General features: G+C 45.0%; 1 protein-coding gene across 1 annotated transcript in view; it reads left to right on the plus strand.

Annotated features, from left to right (window-relative positions):
- Positions 1-21,948, plus strand: part of myrf (myelin regulatory factor) — a 326,052-nt gene that overhangs the window by 182,806 nt on the left and 121,298 nt on the right. The window contains exons 4-5 of the mRNA XM_086008505.1: positions 5,502-5,849; positions 18,528-18,589. Coding sequence (XP_085864631.1) covers positions 5,502-5,849; positions 18,528-18,589 — 410 coding nt within the window. The remainder of the gene's footprint in view (positions 1-5,501; positions 5,850-18,527; positions 18,590-21,948) is intronic.

Below are 21,948 nucleotides of genomic sequence, written 5' to 3' on the forward strand. Positions count from 1 at the left end.
AAAGCAGGGAACTGAGTTGTCTGAAACTACATAATGTGATCACAACAGAGGATCACCGAACCATTTGGGTCACTCTCATGATAGCAGGAGTCCAGGTAAAGATGGAATTGGACACAGGATCAGCCCTAACAGTCATAAACCGAAGGGACTACGAGCGGCTATTCTCACACATACCCTTGAGAGACACAAAAATTATTTTGAAGACGTACACGGGGCAAAAAGTCTACCCCAAAGGAAAAATAAGGGTGACCGTTATATATAACGGTAAGGAAACACCAAAACTAGACCTGTATGTATTGCAAGATGGAGGACCACCATTACTGGGATGTGAATGGATCCGGAAAATACAACTGGATTGGCATTCCATACAGGCACTGACTGTGGCTGACAAAAAGGATGATGACGTCACACCTGGGCGACTGTCAAAGATCCTAACTGACGCGGAAGAAGTGTTCCAGCAAGGACTTGGAACACTAAAAGGCATGACAGCGACGATTAAAATTGAAGAAAACGCAAGCCCAAAATTTTTTACGGCCAGACCGGTACCTTATGCGATCCGCCCAGCCGTCGAAGCAGAACTGGAGATTCTGGAACGTTCAGGTGTACTGTCCAAGGTAGACTGGAGCGAGTGGGCTACTCCCATCGTCCCTGTGATGAAAAAGTCGTTGAGCAGCACGCCTGGGGAACCAAGGAAGGTTCGCATCTGTGGGGACTTTAAGGTAACAGTGAACCCGGTCCTTCACACCGTACAATATCCACTTCCGCGGATTGAAGATATTTTCGCCTCGCTATCTGGAGGGAAATGCTTCACTAAGATTGATCTGGCCCAGGCGTATCTGCAAATGGAGGTAGAAGAAGCATCAAAAAAATACCTCACAATCAACACCCATAAAGGTCTCTACCAATACAACCGGCTGGTATTCGGGGTAGCATCAGCTCCAGCTATTTGGCAGAGGGCAATGGAACAAGTCCTGCAAGGGATCCCAGGGACCCAGTGTTATTTGGACGACATCCTGGTCACGGGCAAAAATGACAGTGATCACCTTGCCAACCTGGAGCAGGTGCTCACTAGATTGCAGGAATATGGGCTCCGAGCTAACCGCCCGAAATGCGAGTTTTTTAGAAAACAGATCTCGTATTGTGGCCACGTTATCGATAAAGAGGGGTTTCATAAGTCCCCAGAGAAGATTGAGGCAGTAGTCAAGGCTCCAGCACCGGAAAATGTGTCACAACTGAGGTCGTCCCTCGGGCTGGTAAACTACTACCATAAGTTCTTGCCAAATTTGTCTACAATACTACACCCACTGAACACCCTACTGCAAACTGGGGTGCCATGGAAGTGGAGTGACGAATGTAGACGAGCTTTCCAGAAGAGTAAAACACTAATCACATCAAAAGAGGTATTGGCCCATTACAACCCAGCATTACCAATTCGGTTGGCATGTGATGCGTCACCCTACGGCATTGGAGCAGTGCTGTCGCACAAATTCTCGGACGGCTCAGAGAGGCCAATAGCCTTTGCGTGACGATCACTAACCTCAGCCGAGCGTAACTACGCCCAGATTGACAGGGAGGCCCTTAGCCTAGTGTGGGGAGTGAAAAAGTTCAATCACTATCTGCACGGGCAGAAATTCACCTTGCTGACTGATCACCAGCCCCTTGTCTCCATTTTTAATCCGAAGAAGGGCGTTCTGGTGATGACTGCGCAACAACTACAAAGATGGTCACTTTTTCTAGGGGCGCATCACTATGAGATTGAATATAAGGGCACGAAACAGCATGGAAATGCTGATGGGCTATCACGCCTGCCACTGCCTACTGCGGAGGAAGCACCAGCAGTGGATCCTGTCGAAATATTCCATTCGACTATAGTTGAATACCTACCGGTAACTAACGCTTGTATCGAAAAGGAAACCCGAAATGACCCGACATTGTCTCGGGTATATGATTTGACGGTGAAGGGATGGCCAGCACATGGCAACTCACTATTGCCAGCATTCTCGACAAGGAGGGAACAGCTGTCAGTGTGCCGGGGGACCTTGATGTGTGGATCCCGAGTGGTAATTCCACCCAAGTTAAGGGATAGAGTGCTCAATGAGCTTCATGAGGGTCATCTGGGAGGGGTAAAAATGAAAAGCCTAGCCAGGGCTCATGTGTGGTGGCCGGGAATCGATAAACAAATCGAGGACCTGACCAAGAGCTGCTCAGGATGCCAAAAAGTCCAAAATGCACCACCACAGGCCCCTCTACACCCATGGGAGTGGCCCTCATCTCCATGGCAACGGGTGCATATTGATTTTGCTGGTCCATTCATGGACTCAATGTTTTTAATAGCCGTGGATGCGCACTCGAAATGGCCTGAGGTCATCAAAATGTCCTCCACCACCACGGAGAAAACTATTGCAGTCCTACGGACCATTTTTGCCAGGAATGGCTTGCCAGAACAGATTTGCTCCGACAACGGACCACAGTTTGTGTCCGAAGAGTTCCGGAGGTTCTTGAAAAAGAATGGGGTAAGGCATTACACATCCGCCCCGTATCATCCAGCCACAAATGGATTGGCTGAGAGGTTCGTACAAACCTTTAAGAAGGCAATAAAGACTATGTACAATGACAACATTCCGCTGCAGCACAAGGTGGACAATTTCCTGTTTGCCTACCGGAATGCGACACATGCAGTCACCAACCAGGCCCTCGCCTGGATTTGCTCAGACCAAACGTATGAAGAGATGTTGAGAGTAAGCAATTCCAGCACATCCATGAGAAGCCAACAAGGAGCTTCAATGTAGGGCAACCAGTCTTGGCCCGCGACTACCGAACAGAAAAATGGCAGCCAGGAACGATATGCACACGGCAGGGCCCACTAATGTACACAGTGGACGTTGGGGAGAGCATCGTGAGACGCCATGCTGACGAGATCCTAGAGTCACAGGAACAAGTCAACCCCATGCCTCGCCCATACGTACCTGGTGATGAACCCGACGTACAGGTCGCATCTACCCCAGAAACAGTAGCATCGGAAGCTGATGAACCAGCCGACGACAGGGGGCCAGAATCGCCTCTGCACCAAGAGCAAGACACTCGGGAAAGGCGCTATCCAGAAAGGATCAGGAAGCCTCCCCAAAGGCTGAATATATAAATAGACTATTTTCAGCTAATGTTGCATGTTAAAAGTGTTAATTGTAATTAGTTTGATATTTAATTGTTAAATGAGTGTTATGGTACTGTTAATCTAAAAGGGGAGGAATTGTAATGTATATACCTTTTAAGTGGGGAACTATCTTTTACAGCTCATGTATACTGCAGTACCGGCAGTGACCACACCTGTATATAGCACTGAGTAGTAATCTGTACAGATCAGTTGCAGTGTGAGCCACGTTGAGTAAACACCTGTTGTACTGTTCTCCGCAGTCTGTGTCTTATTATACACAGACGCAACAGAAAGCAGGAAGGAAGGTTTAATCATTCACCATATATGGTACCTCACCATCATTAGAACTTGCACAATTCATTTTCTTAAACTGATAAACTAGTGAAACACCAATCTCAAAAAAGTTGAAAAGATGAGAACAAAGGACAAAACAAATCAGGAGGTGGTGATTGGGTGTCACAAGCTTGGATTTTAAAAGCCTTTTGGAGGAAGGAGGTAAGGAGTTTAACTGTTTTGAAGTCCTGAGAAAGAATGTATTAGAATAGGAGGTGATGTGATGACTCTTCATTTCAACAGATTGATCATGTTTTCATATGACCACATTGATGTATCTGTTTAACCTTTCAACTCTCTCTGTGAGGAAAGGGTTTGATCTCATTCACAGCTTCTGGAACTTTTTTTGGCAAAACATAATCCGGAAAATCAAGAAATCACGAATGATGGACACAAGCACACCTCCGACTATTCCACCAAAGCAGGGCGCCCGTTACAAATTTTTAGTCTGAACTAGATATTCTCTCAGGTTCCGCATCCCCTTTACTGCCCCATACTTGCCACCAATTTTCTCTTGCGAGCCTGGCACTGCTCGTGACTACACAGTAAAATCGGGTTGCGGTCCTATTTACATCATATGACCCCTGACTTTTGCATATTTATGAGGCCTTCGCCTGCCTGCAGGAAAGGTCTCACGCTACCTGAAACACAGTTAAACTGGCGGCAGGCATGAGTGTGGCATCAACTTGTTGGGGAGGACATTGCCTCTATTTTAACCCCCCCCCCCACACGCCCCCTTCACGTCGAATGCAAGGAGTAAAATGAGCCCTATAGTTTCTGCTTTGTTTGGTAGTAGCCATGTTTGCCTGTGTCAGATATCTTCAAAGTTTTGGCTTTTAAATTTATACATAGTAGTGACCTCCTCAGTGTATCTACAAAAGAAAAATGCCTATCATCTGACAATTGACAGTGAAATATAGTACAGTGTTGTAATTATCCTTTGTGAAGAACTAGCATTTTTTCATGGTTGTGGGTTTAATTAAACTTGCCAGGGCTTATCAGTTAACCCCAGGGGTTAACTTGCGACCCTCCACTCCCATCACAAAGCTTTACTAGCAGGGAGCGCAGTAGTCAGGATGGGCCTACAACATTGTACCCCCAATTTTCCAACCTGCATTCGCTGCCAGTAAGGTTCTGCATTCGGAGCAGATCCTTGCAAAATTACCCTCTTGATGTCTTCATATAATATTCCTTTTTGCTACTTCGGTGGACGTGCTCCACTTAATATAAACAGGTTAAAGTCTCTGTTAAAGCAGTAAACAAAGGTATGTCACATCAAGGCATTAGGCATTCATTCACCAATTTTGCCAACTGTTATTTCTAGCATTTAGAAAACCAAAGGTTCTTCCTTGGGAGTGATCTTAACTTTTGACCTCCTATTTAAGTAAGATTGTGTCAATCTTCGAGGTTGTTTGTGCAATTAATATCAATTTTGTTTTGTGATTCTTTACCCTCCCCCTCCCCCATTTTGGGCATGGGACGATGTGCATGAACGACACAGTGACTGCTCCTCTAACTTTTGTCAAAGTTCCTTTGTAGAAGAGCCTGAGCTTTGCAAGCCCACATGGCGGAGATCTGAAATTAACAGTGAAATGAAATACAGGCACAAAGCCCTTAGCAGAACAAAGACACTTCACTTCCATGCTTCCTGCAAAAGATTCTTTATTAAATTAAAGTGGCTCACTTGCAGAAGATTAGATTCCTGCCTTTTTGTTATGGTGGTTTGATTTTGAAAAACATTTATTACGACCTTATGTGGAGAGTAACCAACATGTTATCAGCGCCCACTTTGATTGCCCCCCAAAAAATTCTATGGCAGTTACCAGAAGCTGTGCTATGACTGGTTGTTGCCATGGCAATTCTACCTAGTTTACCAGATGAAATATTGGCAGCCCAAAGTCAGACGCACATTGGGGGTCATCAGAAATGTATTTTTGCATTTTGTTAAATATAATTGTTTTTGTCTTTTTTTAAAAGAATGATGGTGTAATGTATCCCATGCTCCGTTCCTCTGCAGCTGTTTTCCAGACCTCCCAGTCTCAGTAAGTTATTCCAATCCTCAAGCATCTGGCAGTGGTTCAGTCGGCCATCCTATCCCCAGCGCCATTGTGAACACAGCACACCTAAACAGCCCTTCCACCAGTGGAGTCAACCATCTTTGTCACGTAACCACCAGCTGTATTCCAGTTGCTGCTAGGCATGGAGGCCTCATGCCAAACCCCGTATCATGCGGCCCAAGCCTCAGCGGCCACGTGAACTGCAACGGCAACAATGGAATGCTAACAAAAAGCTATCCCAGCAACCTTTGCATGAACAGCAACACAACTGCCGTCAAAGTGGAACCAAAGCCCTCCTATGCACCCGGGTAAGTGGAAATGAGGAATTTGCCCAGCACTTGAATGTATTTTAATGGGAATTCCAATCTTAAATGTTTAGTCTTACCAGAAACCATTCTTTGTTGCACCACAAATCACTCAAAATGCTTTCTGAAAAATAATTTTCATAATTTTTTTCTTAGTAATCCTAAAATGTCCAAAATAGAGTATCAAATAAAATTCAAAACTCATATAATTATGTATTCACAATAACATGATTAAATTTATCCATTGAATTGCCTTTTGTGCCTTTTAATGCCTTCATTATTAAAGGCTTCAGCTTCTCCCCAAAATCTGGGACTTTGCCCAGAGCTGTGACTCTGTTAACCAACTAGAGTAGAAAAACTATACATCATCTCATGGGGAAATCCAGAACAAAGCGGCACAATCTTAAAATCAGAGCTTGGCCATTTGGAGTAAAATCAGGAAGCACTCTTTCACACAAAGGGTAGTGGAAATCTGAAACTCCCTCCCCCCATAAAGCCTGTGGATGCTGGGTTAATTGAAATGATCTAGACTGAGATCAATATATTTTTGATACAATAACAACAACTTGTATTTATATAGCGCCTTTAACGTAGTAAAACATCCCAAGGCGCTTCACAGGATTATTATAAGACAAAATATTTGACACTGAGCCACATAAGAAGAAATTAGGGCAGGTGACCAAAATCTTGGTCAAAGAGGTAGGTTTTAAGGAGCGTCTTAAAGGAGGAAAGAGAGGTGGAGAGGTCTAGGCAGAGAATTCCAGAGCTTAGGGTCTAGTCAACAGAAGGCACAGCCACCAATGGCTGAGCGATTATAATCCAGGATGCTCAAGAGGGCAGAATTAGAGGAGCGCAGATACCTCGGATGGGGGAGGGGGGTGGTGGGGGTTGTGGGGCTGGAGGAGATTAGAGATTTGAAAATAAGGGTGATGATTTTGAAATTGAGGCGTTGCTTAACCGGGAGCCAATGTAGGTCAGCGAGCACAGGTAAGTGTTTCAAGGGATATGGAGCAAAGGTGGGTAAATGGATTTAGGGTACATATCAACCATGATCTAATTGAATGCTGGAACAGGCTTGAGGGGCTGAATGGTCTACTCCTGTTCCTATGAATGCAGATTGTGCAGTCTGAGCATGTGTAATGTACCCAGTTTCCCAGGATATATCAGTACCATTTAATCAGCTGAACTGTTGAATTTCATTCTTTATTTTCTAGCAGTTTCTGCTCAGTTGTTTTTCAAAATTTTTGAATAAAATCTGACAAGTTTCAAAAACTTGTTTCACTTGAAGTTTATTTGAGTTTTTAAAGAAAAACAGAGAGGGTGTGTATGTGTAAGAGAATGTCTGTCTGATTAATGATGTGTAATTATTTTTTATTCCATAAACTTCAGAAAACATATCAGCCCTGAAATTCTATGGGGTTTATACCAGCATCCTGCCAGAGCTTTGACAGGAGACCGGTAGACCCCCACACAATGTCAGGGTCATTAAGCTGAGAGAGAGTGTGTCTTTTCTCATCCTAATTTTAGTTCATTTTTTTTAAGAAAAAACAATTTAGTTACATTTTGAATAAATAGAAAGTCTGAAATTATCATATTTATTATGTGTACAGAAAATATAAACATTCTAATTTCTGATGTCAGAGCGAGAGACAGGCAGACAATACATAAGGAAGTGCAGACTGAGAGGGAGGAGACTGAGCAAGAGAGTTTTTCCTCATTCTAATCTGATTTTTTTTAATTGAATTTTAAAAGCAGGCAGGAAGACTCTAGTTATCGTCTGGTTACCACCCGTGTTTTCTTGATAGTAACTATAATGTTCACAATTTTTTAACTAACTATTAGCTTCAAAGCTGGTTCACAGTCTAATCGACATTGCAGTAACTGGAGCTTCTCTGGGTTGCAAGTGGTGCAGTGACATTAGCAGAGCAGCCTGGAAGGAAGGAGAACTAAAATGGTAGGTCTCTTTTGGGACAGGACAGTAAACAGAAAGTGTGTCAGCAGCTTGCTGCTAGCATTATTGCCTGAGTCAGGTAGGTCATGGACTCAAATCACACGCAGAGATTTGAGCAGATGATCTAGGCTGACACTTCAGTGCAGTACTGAGGAGTGCAGCACTGTTGGAGGTGTCATCTTTTAGGCGAGACATTAAACTGAGATCCGCTCTGCGTGTTCAGGTGGACATAAAAAATCCTATGGTGTTATCCCAAGAAGAGCAGAGGATTTGTTGGGGCCAACATTTATGCTTCAACTAAAACGTTTCTCTGTGCAGACTAGCTATAGTGTTTGCCTATTTAACATCAGTGACTACACTTCAAAGATAATTAATTGGCCGTGAAGCACTTTTGAACTTCCTGAGAACACGAAAGGTTTATAGAAATGCATTCTTCTTTGTTACTCACCATAGTCATTTCTGTTACAAACTTGGCTTTCTCCCAATTCTTCTTTGTGTTTGCAGTGAGTTGCAGTTTCCATAAGTGGTCCTTTATTCACTATGATCTGAAATTTACAATTTTAGTAACCAATGTAAAGGAAAATCATTTTTGGCACTTTACAAACGTGCAAGTTCCAAGAGACATTCCATACTCAAAAGGATAATTTTCTGTTTCATTACGGATTGTTACGTGCCTCAAAATTAAAAATTGTTCTTTTACTGGGGTCTTTCACACCAGAGATTACATGGGTGGCTCATTATGACTCCTGTTCACTCTGATAGGTGGAAAAATATCATGCTTTCAGATATAATCATTCAGGCTAAAACTACAAGTTACATTTTTTACAAAGATTAAACTATACATAGATGCAAAATTAATACAGAATAAAGTTCAATACTAAACATACACACTCTCCTGACTTGAAAATAATCAAGTGTTATGAAGTCCCTTTTAGAATCTATCAACTGAGTCTATGAATCCTCAGGTGGTACACACCTCTGCACCCTTGGGGTTCTGTCTCACTGCTATGATTTGTAAATAAATGGTGTAAACAAGGAAACTGCAGAACAGGAAGAGCCAGTTGCACTTAATCCAAGCAAGCTTTTGAAACTCCACATCAAAGGAGGCTTTTCACACTCAGTGTGATCTTTCTCAACGGGCAATAGAAATAATTATTCTAAATATCAGTCCAATGGATGGGGAATGAGAATAGCAACTCCATCGCCATCTTGAGAGACATTTACTAGTTCTGGTCTGTTAAAAGCCTTTTGCAAACTCCATCTGGCATAATCCGTTTATGGTTGTAGTAATCACAACTCTGTTTCAACTCTCTGGCAAATTTATGTACATTGTCTTATCATAAACCTAAGATATTAGCCAGACAACCTAGATCTGCTTGGGTTTGCTTTATAGGTAATAGCATAAATAGAGGTGAGTCACCTTCCCTAATTGTTAACTGCAAATGTTATTATGTATAACTAATGACCCAAGACCAAAGCATTCCTTTCGGGGTGCAGCAACAAAGTTCCAGTTTAAATTTACAATTTTTGGCCTAACCTAAAATTAATTTAGGATGATGTATTTGAAAAATATTATAGTTTGAACACTCGTTCCATCACACACACACACAGAGTGCTAGGATGAGTCTTCATCTCCCTGTTTCCCTATACATTGGGCTGAATTTTGCTGGCGCTCAGAGGGCAGGTTTGGAGGTGGGTCTGCTGTCAAAATGGCAGTGATTGACAGCGGGGCTGAAGTCTGCTCTGAACCGCCTCCATGTCAGTTTCCCAAGTGCCGGTCTGCCTGTGGTTTGCAGACCCAGCACTAAGCGGTGGGTCAGGCAATTGAGATACTTAAGAAGTTGCTTAAAGGTATTTAAACAGCATTTTACCAGGTCCTAATGATTTTTCCATGTTTTTTACGAGGTTCCCGGCGCTCGGGGATCACGTCAGGTAAGTATTCCGGGTTCTCAATGACTCTCCATTGCTGTGAATAGTTGACAGTTGCAAAAGTGGTATAAAAGCTACCCTTTCACAGCTGTTCAATTCCCAATCTTAGGGAACGATTTTCTCACTGGAGGCGAGATGGAGGCGGGTTTCGGCTTGGGTGTGTCAGAAACTCGCCTCCACTGATAGTTTTCAAAAAATTGAGATTTTCCCATGATTGGCCACTTGATTTCAGAGGTGTGGGATGCCTTGCTTAATTTGTGTTTTGGGACTGAAACTTGTCTCTGTTGACAGCACTTTTCCAGTCTGATTTTATGGCTTCTTCCTCCCTTGGCTCATTCCACAGCATTTTTGCTTCTCCTACACCACCTCCAACATCTTTTGAGATACGAATATCCAATACGAATATCCGAGGCTCTCAGATGAGGCGCTGCAAATGTTGTTTGAGGGGGTGAGAACTAGCATGGAGGTCCTCTTCCACTCATCTCGGAGAAAGAGGCCTGCCAAAGAAACCAAGGCTGTGTGGGTGCAGCTGGCAAGGGATATAAACCCCAGGTCTGTGTGTAGATTGGGAGACTGTTTCTGTGTATTGATGAAATGCCATCCCTGTTGGAAAGCATTAACATGATTTGATGCCAAAATGTTGGCGTTATGCCATCTGTTACTTAGCCATAGGCAGCTCCACATTGTGGGCAACGCCACACTTGCGTTGTCAAGTTGGTGGCCTGACTGAAAGGAGGCCAGAGAGTCATGTCCATTGTCAATGAAGTCCTGGCATAAAGCCAAGGACATGTGCCAACTTGGCCAACCTATACAAATCTGGCCATGATAAGTTAATCCCTGGCAGCCATGTGCTCACGTGCTGCTGCTGGTTGAAACACCAGCGCTCTGACCTCCTGCTGCTCCTCCTCCTGCTCCTCCTCCTCCAGATCATCCTCCTCCTCCAAATCCTCATCCTCATCTGAGGTCCAAGGTGTAAGGAAATGAATGTTTCCCATTCTGCTTGCAGATGCCTCCTCTGGGGAAGCGCTCATTGTAAGTGGGGCGAGGTTCTTTCCAGGAGATCCCACAGTTGATGGAGTCAAGCTGTAGCACCTCCGACTTTGGAAGGCCTTCTGAAAGTGCTCACAGACCTTTTAAAGCCAAGGTCTGGCACCTGCAAGTAATCCTTGCTGCAGAAAACGAGGTCTTGTTAGACCTGCAGCAGTGAGGAGGCCACCCACGAGTCAACCCACCAGGTTTACCTGGCATGGTTCAGAAGTTGCGTGAGGCACGCCGAAATGATGGTAAATTCAAGAGAGCCTCTCAAAATAGGATTAGAGAGGCCTTTAACGAGCATTTGCAGTAGTTAATTAACGCTATGGCCAGCTGGAGGCAGGAGCGTTTCCCGACTGCCAAAACCGGCACCAGCGAAATCCCATGGAGGCGGGTTGGAGTCGGGTTTCTGATCCGACCTCAGTAATTCGAATTTTCCCGCCTTTCCCGACTCCAATCCCGCCTCCTCCAGTGTCAGAAAATCACCTCCTTAGAAGCTGAAGCCTTCAGGATTTTGAATACACTTTTCAGCTTTTTGGAGGTTTGGAGCAAACTCTCCATCCAGTGTCACCTCCTTGGAACAACCTCTTCAGATCGCTTTTGTCATCTCAACTTCAGCTGCCATCTTTTCCATCAGCATTTGAGCCCTTGAAAAAATCTCACCTTGGTCCTCAGAATTCCACCACGATCAACCCCAACACCAGCATCACCAGGCACACCAGCATCACCAGGCACACCAGCAGCACCAACAACAGCACCAACCTTCTCCGCATTCACCTGATGCTGCACAGGACACAGGGCATCCGCACCCAAGCACATTGCCTCACCATGGCCAAATTTACTTCACTTGATGCTGTACACCCTGGATGCCAAATGATGCGCCAGGTTGGCGCCACCCCACACCAACACCATAAAGCAGCCCTACAATGCCCAAGACATTCCTTTCACATGCATCACCATTGTGGGGAGGGGGGGCTACCGTTATGTCTCACCATTCACAGCAGGAGGTGGTGTGGCAGTATTGGTCAAGGAGAATGTTACAGTGCTGGAGAGGGAGGATGTCCTGGAGGGGTCAAGGACAGAATCTATACGGCTAGAGTTAAGAAATAATAGAGGTGCCATTACACTACTAAATGTATTCTATAGATCACCAAATAGTGGGAAAGATATGGAGGAGCAAATTTGCAGAGAAATAACAGAGAGGTGCAAGAACTATAGAGTAGTAATAATCAGGGACTTCAACTATCCTAATATAAACTGGGATCGTAATAGTGTTGAGGGCAGAGAAGGGGAAGAATTTCTGAAGTGTGTTCAGGAGATCTTTCTTGATCAGTATGTTTCAAGCCCGACGAGGGAGGAGGCATTGCTGGATCTGGTTCTGGGGAATGAGGTGGGTCAAGTGGAGCAAGTGTCAGCAGGTTAACATTTAGGGAACAGTGATCATAGTATCATAAGGTTTAGATTAGCTATGGAAAAGGACAGGGAGCAATCTAGAGTAAAAATGTTTAACTGGGGGATTGGCTTTGATTCACCCCACAGTAGAATAATCTGCTGAAACTCACTGTCTAATTTGAAAAAAAGTATAGCCTTCTTTCTAACAAGAACAGAAAGAGGGTCCGATTTTCCTGTCCCTCCTGTGCCTGGGAAACAGGCAAGCGAAGCACATCCGAGGGGCACTCTACATGCAATGACCTGAACTCGCCTCTACTTCTGGGTAGAGCAGAGGAATTCACCATTAAACCCAACCCCTGTCTGCCCTCTTGAGCGGACATAAAAGATCCCATGGCACTATTCGAAGAGCAGGGCAGTTCTCCTGCTATGTTGGCCAATATTTATCCCTCAACCAACTTCAGCAGAAAACAGATTATCTGGTCATTATCAATTGCTGTTTGTGGGACCTTGCTGTGTGGAAAATTGGCTGCTGCATTTCCTACATTACAACAGTGACTGCACTTCAATTAAAAAGTTCTTAATTGGCTGTGAAGCGCTTTGGGATGTCCTGAGGTTGTGAAAGGCGCTATATAAATGCAAGTTCTTTCTCTTTTCTTGGTTAGGTCAATTAATTATCCTACCTCTGACATAACCTTGGCACAGACCCACTCCCTGGTAGAGCTTGCACCTAGAATCAGGGGTCAGAGATGCAGCCACTACAGCTACAGGGCCATCTGGCTGCTGTCCTTAGATCCATGGGGTGGCTTTGGAAAGAAAGGCCTTGTCTTTTTGGCTCTTCCTCGTCTTGCTGCCTCCTCCCCTCTCTATTGGTGACCGGTTGTTTCGTCAGCCTGCCAGTGAACTTGAAGACTTCTTTTTTGGTGGGAGAACAGGGGACTTTTCCCTCATTACCATAGCAATGCTTTGACGGCTCCTGTTGTAGGTGCAGGCACTCCGCTTCTCCTTAAGGGAAGTTCCAGAAACCCAAGGGCAACACAAAGGGAATGGAGTCCTGGTGTCACGGGTTTCTGTCCCCCTTTCCTTTGAGAAGAGAGCATTTCCCAGGTGCAATGTACAGGAAAATTGGCCCCTGAACTTTCTTTAGCTCCTTCCCAATTACCTAACACCCAGAAGTATCCTTATTTCTCCTTTTTAATGGCTCCATAATTCCTTAGGTCATAATCCCAGTTCTTATGCCAGGATTGCGACCGGCGGTGCCCTCAAATGCTGAGCCTATCATATTAACATGGGGTCAATGGGCTCAAGCGCTACTTTGGCCACATTTCTGGTGCCCACTGGCCCCACCCAGCCAGAAACTGCAGCGCCCACCTGCCTAGGGGTGTTATCTTGCTCCCCCCAACCTTGGGAATCGGCCCCCGTTCCTTTTGTGTTCTGAAGATTTTATTTACATAAGAAATAGGAGCAGGAGTAGGCCATATGGCCCCTCAAGCCTTCTCCCCATTCAGTAAGATCATGGCTGAATTTCTACATCAACTCCACTTTCCTGCCCTCTCCCCATACGTGGAGACTCTTTGGGGGTCCCAAGCTGCTTGCCAGGCCTGGACTCCCATCAGTGGGGCCAACATATGCCCTTGTGAAGTTCAGTACACCTCCACTCGCTCGGCATACCATCTGCCACTGCAACGCTGGCTCCCAAACGAGCCTGAGGAGCAGGAATTCACGGCTTAGAGATTCCCTGGGCCTGGCTCCACCCACTCCCTCCCCCACCACCCCCCAGCTGTAATTTGCCTTGTACAGGGTAGACAGAAGTTCTGCCCAGGGTAGACAGAAGTTCTGCCCCCTTACAAGGCATTGAGGGAACTCCTGGAAGCAGTGGAGCCCTGGCACAACCAGGTCTCCGCCAATTGGGGCTTTCGCTGGCCTCCCGCTAGAGTTCTAGCAGCAAACCGGCAGAGGCCCCGGAGAATTTCTGGACCGATAGCTTCATAACTATTCTAAGTATGAATACCGGAATATTTTGTGTGGTGATCTTAATGCTTTATATAGTGACAGTGTCGCACTTTGAACCTGGACATATACACTAGAGAAACAGTGCGTTTCCCCTCCCCCACTGGCTGAGGTATGTAGATTAGGTCCATTTTGTCAGCCTGGTACAGGCTAGCTCCCAATGTTTAACTTGTATCCACCATGCAAACATTGCTTTAAAAAAAACTTATATCTGATAAACCTTTACATTATAGAGCGTGAACCAAAACAGCCTGTGTGGTCTAGCGGCAATTAATAAAAAGGGTCAGTTTTTATGCAGATACTTTTAACCCATGAATCCCTGGCTGAGTCACTAACTTGCAAATATACTGATTCTGACTGATTTTTTTTTTTAAGGACTGGATTTTTTTGTCTGCTTGCTGACCCCTCTGCCTGGATTTTCTCTCCTATGGTGGTCTAGAAACAAGAAAAAAAAATTTTTAAAGGTCACAGCAAAAATAAAGAAATTGTAGAACAGATTGAACTTCACTCACCTCTTACCCCTCCCCAGATTGGCTCACTCTCCCCCAGCTCTCGGACAAAGCTGAGGATATTGGGTCTTGGCCAATAAATCTTTGTGAAGCACCTGGCTAACTAATAGGAAACAAAGGGCAGCGATCAATGAGATTAGAGGGCTTTGACCAGTGAAGAATGCTAGGGGTCAGTGCTGGGGCTGCTGCTGATCATGATATTTATAAATGGTATAAAAAGTAGCATGTCTCTGACACCAAGTTATATGGGTGCTCAAAAGATAAGGATAAAATTCAGACAAGTACAGGGAGATCGAGAATTAGCTATGGAACAGATGAATCACAAATGACATAACATTGAAAGATATTAAGTAGCACACACTGGCACTAAAACTAACATGATTACAGCACGAAGGGTATATCATTAAGTGAAGTAAGTCAAGAAAAAAATGCATGGTGTTATACATTGAAAGCCTCCCTACAGTGAAGGGCAGCATTTGCCATGCAAATAAAATGTTGGGTGTATTAATTGCTCGATAGACAGTGAGGCTCATTTCATGGCCTCTGCCAGGTGTGAACGGGGCAATCGTGCTCCAAAATCACTGTGCTGAACTTACTGGCCCATTTCTGCTCCCAATCAACCCATCGCAATTTTGGTTGGGGCCTTCACAAGGGCGGTCCAGCTGTCTGTCTGTTTCAGGTGGGAGCCTCTTTACCGTATTCAAAGCAGGGTCCTATGACATCAGTAGGACCCAAATGCCATTTTTGTCCGAAATCACAGAAGTTACGCAGAGTATTGGGCAGCACAGACCGGAAACGACCATTTGAAGCGTTATTTAAAGGGGCACTCACCTGCAAGTACTCAGGTCATTGGCATTTGTTTGGAGAAAAAACATTGTATGCTTCATAGTGATGTTGCAGACACGGACATCAATGGATTTATGGTACAACTTGCTTCAAAGCCTTCAGGAAGCTCAGGGAACTTCTGGATACTACAGAACATGGGATTTGTCTTGTCCACTCTATTCTGGTTGGAGGAAGAGCAGCAGCAGCACGTTTAAGAACCTCAGGGAGCTGCATTTGGGGCAGTTAGAAGTCCACAAAGGAGGAGGACTGCTTGAATGAGAAGACTGCTCCTCACCAGGGAGACTGTGCAACCACTTACAGCAAGACCGGCAACCACTCTCACAGTTGGTCATGCATTATCTGTAGGAGTGAAAGTCACTACAGCCCATAATTTATTTTGCCACACGGTCTTTCCAGGTTGCAGCAGCCGATATCGTCATATTGCTCAGTTTACATACCGTGCCTGGATCAAGCGGGAGACTGACGCCTTCTTTGCCAAGGCCAACCAGTATATCACGTTCCTCACGGACACCAGGAGCCAGCAGGAAAGGGCTGTTGATTCTCCCAAGTACAGGGTATGATTGACTACACTCATGTTGCTCCTCGAGCTGCCTGGGCCAAGGATCTACAAGAGCTTCCTCCTTTATCTGGGTGAGGGGGTGAATGAAGGCTGGCCCTCCCTCGGTTCAGGTCCTCTCCCATCTGTTGTGTGCTAGTTTGTCCTGCAGAAAGAGTAGGAGTGAGTTAGTGTGTGGTTCTTGTAAAGGGTTGTGCAGATGTCTGGAGCATCTTCTTATAGTAGGCATGCTGAGGGAGAAGCAGCAAGTTGTGAGCAGGTTATGTGTAATAAAAAGTGGCTCCAGTGCGCAATGTGAAAGCAGTCAGCAGAGGAGTGAAATGCTTTCTATTAACTGCCAGCTAAAAGAAGAGTGCTGTTTGTGCCAGTTGTGAGGAGAACGAGAGGAGAGCTGGTGCAGCATCACCTTGTGATTGGAGGACAAGCAGGGAGAGTGGGGGAGGGAAGTGTTTGGAGTGTGAGGGGGAGGAGGTGCTGTTGCAAGGTCTAATGCAGCAAAACAGAGATAGCAAAACATAATTCTCACCCTTGCTGTTTGGGTAAGGTGCTTGAATCTATTGCGGCACTGAACCCATGTCCTTGGGGGTGATGCTTCTGCCATTTCTATTTTTCGCTATCTCCCTCCAGGTCTGCTGTAGCATCTGCCTTGATATGGTGGGGAAGAGGACCTGTCTCTGGGCTCTCACCTGCTCCACAAAGACCTCCAGTGCTGAGTCACTAAACCTTGGGGCTCTTGAATATGACCTCTATCAACTCAAATCTTGGACTTGCAACAGCAGTGTAAAATGACACCTCACCTTTAAGAGGCTCAAGCATTCTTTAAGTAGGTGCCAGGATTGCTGGAAATCCCACCCTCCAATTCGGTGAGCTGCCCATCATTGCGGAAACGTGCGGGCAGCTCGCCGGTGAGATTTAAACGAGCCTCTCACAGATGACATTGGACGGGCGGCCTGACCATCCGCCCACCACCCGCTCAAAGACACCGAAAGTCAAAATTGGCCCCAGTAAATCTAAGGAACTAATACTAACACTTCAGAAAGCATTAATTAGATCACATATGAACCAGGAATTTCCTCATGGACTCTCCCAATTGGCCATTGTAACTAAATAGATGTGTAAACAGTAGCCGATCGGGAGAACACTCGAGGAAATTCCCGGCAGGTATATCATGTTCAGATTGGGTCACCGTACTTAAACAAAGATGGCGAGGTAGTGCGCAGGATTCAGAGCAACAGAGACGATTCCAGATTTTGTTCACTGCACAATGACGAGAAGCTCAGGAAGTGTATCCTTTCTCATGCGGGTGAGGGTAATACATTTGGAGGGAATTGACAAAGTGGATGTAAAAGGTATTTTGTGATAAGTCAGTTTAGGCCACTCTACTGATGCTTCTGGTAGTTACCGCCTCTGCTTGATCCAACTTTCAGGGTTTGATCTGGCTATTTTCCATATATTTTTCTGCCCCACTCCACGTTTGCTTCATTAGGGCTGATGCAATTCTCTTCTGAACAGTTGAGCCCAAGCTTGATGTCACCGACATTGACATCCCATTTTTCTTTCCAAATCTTGGTGTCCTGTACCATGTGCCTTGGTGAAATATAAATGCCTTCACTTTGGTTTCTCAATAATAAAAAGGTGGAGCCAGGTTACTGGGAGCTGTGTGATAAATTCCCTTTATTATATCTTAACACTGGATTTGTTCGAAGAATGAGAACCCCATGAGGCACACTGTTCAAAACTTACTATGTTAAGATTGGGCAAGCTCACTCGGTCTGGCACCATCATTGCCCTCCCCACCCCCGCCATTTTAAAAAACTTACTTTGACTCCTATTTTGAGTTGTCCTCTGCTCCTGTGGATTTCAATAATTCCTGGCCATGAGGGGAGGTGGGAAACTTGTTATTGTCAGTGCCACTGTCAAACCAGCCACCATGCAGAATTCACAACATGAAAGATCACAAGCCCGAACCCCGTCCATCTACTTGCTCTGGGCCAGCCAATCACTTGTGCAGTGCTTATTGAGTGTTCCTTTTGTCAGGGATCCTGTGAGCTTGGAATTGTCGTTCTAAACAGGCTGCTTTATGAACAGCCCGGGCCTTGCCTGCACACAGTTGCTTTAGAGGATCGCCTTAGCCATAAGGAAGCAAATTCTGCAGCTGTGCCTTTAAAAGGAGCGTACACTGCTTTGGATTTTAAATGAAAAGGGAGGAAATGATTAAAAGAAAGCACAGCAACACATTTCCTTTTTAAGAGACCTGTGATGTTCCGATAGTTTGTTTTGTTTTTAAAGCCGACATACACAGTATAGGAGTGCGATTCCAACCTGCCAATTGGTCAAGAAAGGGTTAAGTATTTGATAATGTAATCATCATTTTAAGTTAGGTTACATGTTAAGTCATAGCATTTAATTTTTTTTTTAACCTTATATCTGAATGTTGTGCAACACTTTTGTCTTCTTAGCACTTTACCTGAATCTCCTCCTGATTCTGGATCCGAGCCGTACTCCCCTCAACAGGTGAATGGTAAGCTCCATGTCTTCCTATTTTGGATTGGTTTGCTCTAGGCTCTACCAAACTTCTATCTGAATAAAGGTGTGACTGCATGCCTGAATTATCAGTGAAAGCAGCCATTTATAAATATTATTATCAAAGCTCTCAGCTTTTGTTTTGAGCTACACTTCACTGAAAGGCTTGCCGTGCTAAAATTAGTCAGTAAACAATGCTAGCAAATGAGAAAAACTGCAGCGGCGACACTAAGAACTCATAGGGAAGAGGACTACTGGTCAGTGGACACTCTTTGAAATGATGTGCTGAGAACTGCAGGGGGAAAACAAAAATAGTTAAAGGGAAGACTCTGGATGGTGAATAAGAGTTTCTGCTTGTTGCAAGTACCTTTCACTGACTCTTGCTGCTTTAACGAGCTTTGCCTGGGCTCCTTGTGCTGTTTGAGCTGTGCTGTGTAGCTTCCTCAACCTTTGTGCTGCGCTTATCGAGTGTTCCTTTTGTCAGGGATCCTCCGAACTCAAAGTTGTTGTAAAGTTATTCATCTGTTTTTGTGATTCTGTGTCAGATGTTTAAGTTCTGGTGGGAGAAGGGTGATGTGAATTGTAGAGGAAGAAAGGTGAGGAAAAGAAGGACAGCGAGAATAAATGAGAGAAATCAGAAGGTGGAAGAGGGAGAAAGCAGAAATGAGAAGAGAGAATGGAGGGTGAGAAGGAAAGGATGAGGAGAGGCACAAGGAAGTCAAAGACGAGGAATAGAAAAAAGAACCAATAGAAGGAAGTGTAGACAAGGTCACAAGACAGTGCAGGGAAAGGTTCTGATGGTGGGTAAAACATACAGTCTTGTCGTGTGGGACGTCAGTTTTTGAGGAGGTAGTTTAGTATTTAGTGCTTGTGTAAGCCTGGGCCTTGCTGTTGTAATTGTAGAGAATGCAATTATTTTTTAATGTTGGAGAGTGGAGGAGGGGGTGAGAGGCTTACTTTTTAATCTGTGGGGAATGTGAGTCATCTGTAAGCCCATTATTGCATTCTGTGTCAAATTGTTATAAGCAAGTACTTTCCAACTTCCAGTACAGATAAGGCAGCGGAGAAGTGCAGCAGTCTGAAACAACCAAGACATTCCCAAAAGGAGGACGAGCTGGCAGTGGGGAGGTCGATTGCACCTAGCTGGAAAGTTGCATGGAAAATGGGGCATATTTTATCTTTCATGTTCTAACGTGCAATGTGCCGATGCCTGTGAGATTAGAGTTTGGTCAGGGAGTGCATTTTCTCGGATGGATTTTAAATTTCAAGAATGTTTGGATGAGAGCGCAGATACTGGAAAATAAAGACTTGCATTTATATTGTGCATTGTCACGCTTGTCAGAATCGTTCCAAAGCACATCATATACAATGAAATACTTTGAAGTGCAGTGTCAGTTGTTATATAGGTGAACATGGCAGCCATTTTGTACACAGCAAGATCCCACAACTAACAATTAGATGAATGATCAGTTAATCTGTTTTTGGTGGTGTTGGTTGAGGGAGAAATGTTGGCAAGGAAAACTCCTTCCTCTTCGTCCAGTGGTGCCATGGGATCGTTAACGTCTACCTGAAGCAACGGAACAGGCAGACAATTAATCTACTGGGTGACCCCTCTGACAATACAGCACTCCCTCAGTACTGCACTGGAGAGCCAGCTAACGTGTTCAAGTCCTTGACTAGAGCTTGAAACCAGTACCTTCTGACTCACAGATGTCACTGTGGAGCAGCAACCGATGAAGCAAACAAAATGTTGAACTATACAGCCAAACCAGTGGAGGATAATTCAAAGGGGGTTATGCTCAAACTGTACAGTGTTCTGGTCAGACACATCTTGAGTACTGCATTCAGTCTGTCTTCCCTGTATCTCAATGACCATTCAGGCCTCAGAAGTGGTTCAGACTTGAACCATGAGGTTGATCTCTAGTGTTATAGATTTGAGATGCGAGGCCAGACTGGAGAAAATTGGGCTTTTCAGCCGTGCAAGAAGTGACCTTTATATAATATAATAAATGGTATAGAAAAAGGAGATTCAGAAAATTATTTCAAACTAAACCGTGACAGTTGGCAAGGGGCCAAATTATTAAAATGCAAATTCAGGACTGATGTCAGGAAGTTCTTCACACAAAGAATGACCAATAATGGAATGGACTTCTGGGTAGAGCAGTGAAGGTGAAAACTTTGGAATCGTTACAAGAAAAATATGGATGTCATGATGGGGGAACCAAAAGGATGAACTCGGATGGCTGCAGGTCCTTCCTCAGCCATATTTATATTAGTATCTCGTGAGAATGCTACAGCTGTGTCAAGCTGACACTCCAGTCAGGATTTGTAACTGAATACAGAGATCCTGAGGTAGATTTTTGTCTCTATCATCTGGGTGCTAAGCATTGCCTGGGCGTAATACAGAGAGGAAATCCTTGTGGGGAGGATCGCTCGCCCTTTACAGAACCTGCCAGAGTTCCATTCATTTAACTGGAAGGAAAATCAGACTGGTTCTGTTACAGGCGTGCGGTCCTCCCTGAAAGATTTCCCTCGCTGCAGTTGATGCCCAATACCCAGGTGGTAAAGACAAAAATCTAACCCATTGTCGGTGAGGTCCCAGTTTTAGTTGTATGGCCGAATAGTAGCAGCTTTGGAGAAGGGTACTAGCTGTAACCTGGAGGAGGGAATCCAAGCGGCAGCCTGTGGGAATCGAGACGTGGTCCTCAGGAAGAGTCACCAGCGGAAAGTGCACCTTTGGTGGAGTAGTAAGCACAGCTCCTCGGGGTGGTAGTAATATAACGGAGCCTGGACTGGAGGTAACACATGTGCTGTAAAGTACTGCTGTCTGGAAACTTGGTGATTCAGTGGAATATAGGCCCGCAGCATGAAATTGTTCCCTCACTCAGCGTAAACTGAGACTCTAGGGCAGATTTTAAGACTCAGTGGGAAGCAGAGCGGAGCGGCCAGCAATCCTGCACGGGTGCTTTCGTCTGAGGCCTAGCAGATTTTAACTGTCGGGTCTCATTTGAATGCTGACGTTTCTAGCGGAAAAACGGCAGCTGGCCAATGGGAGGGTGGGGGAATGTAGATCAGGTGGCACGGAAGCTGCTCGCCGGTAAGAGGCGACTGCCAGCAGCAAGGCAAATCCAGGAGAGGCATGGGAGGAGGGGAGCCCCGGAGCAGCAGAGGCTTGGACTTACCTTCTGGGGCCCAGAGCAGCACAGCTGCTCTTCTTGGTCCCACTAATGTTTTTTTTAACTTACCTTAGAGAGCCTCACTGGTGTCTCGACAACTTTACCTGGTGGGGCAGCTGTGGCAGATGCCCTAGTCATGAGGAATCAGTCAAAATAACATCGGGGTCCTACGTACATCATG

Source organism: Somniosus microcephalus, chromosome 15, assembly GCF_052327205.1.
Source record: "Somniosus microcephalus isolate GS21.2 chromosome 15, FLI_Smic_1.0, whole genome shotgun sequence".
In the NCBI taxonomy this organism is placed as follows: Eukaryota; Metazoa; Chordata; class Chondrichthyes; order Squaliformes; family Somniosidae; genus Somniosus; species Somniosus microcephalus.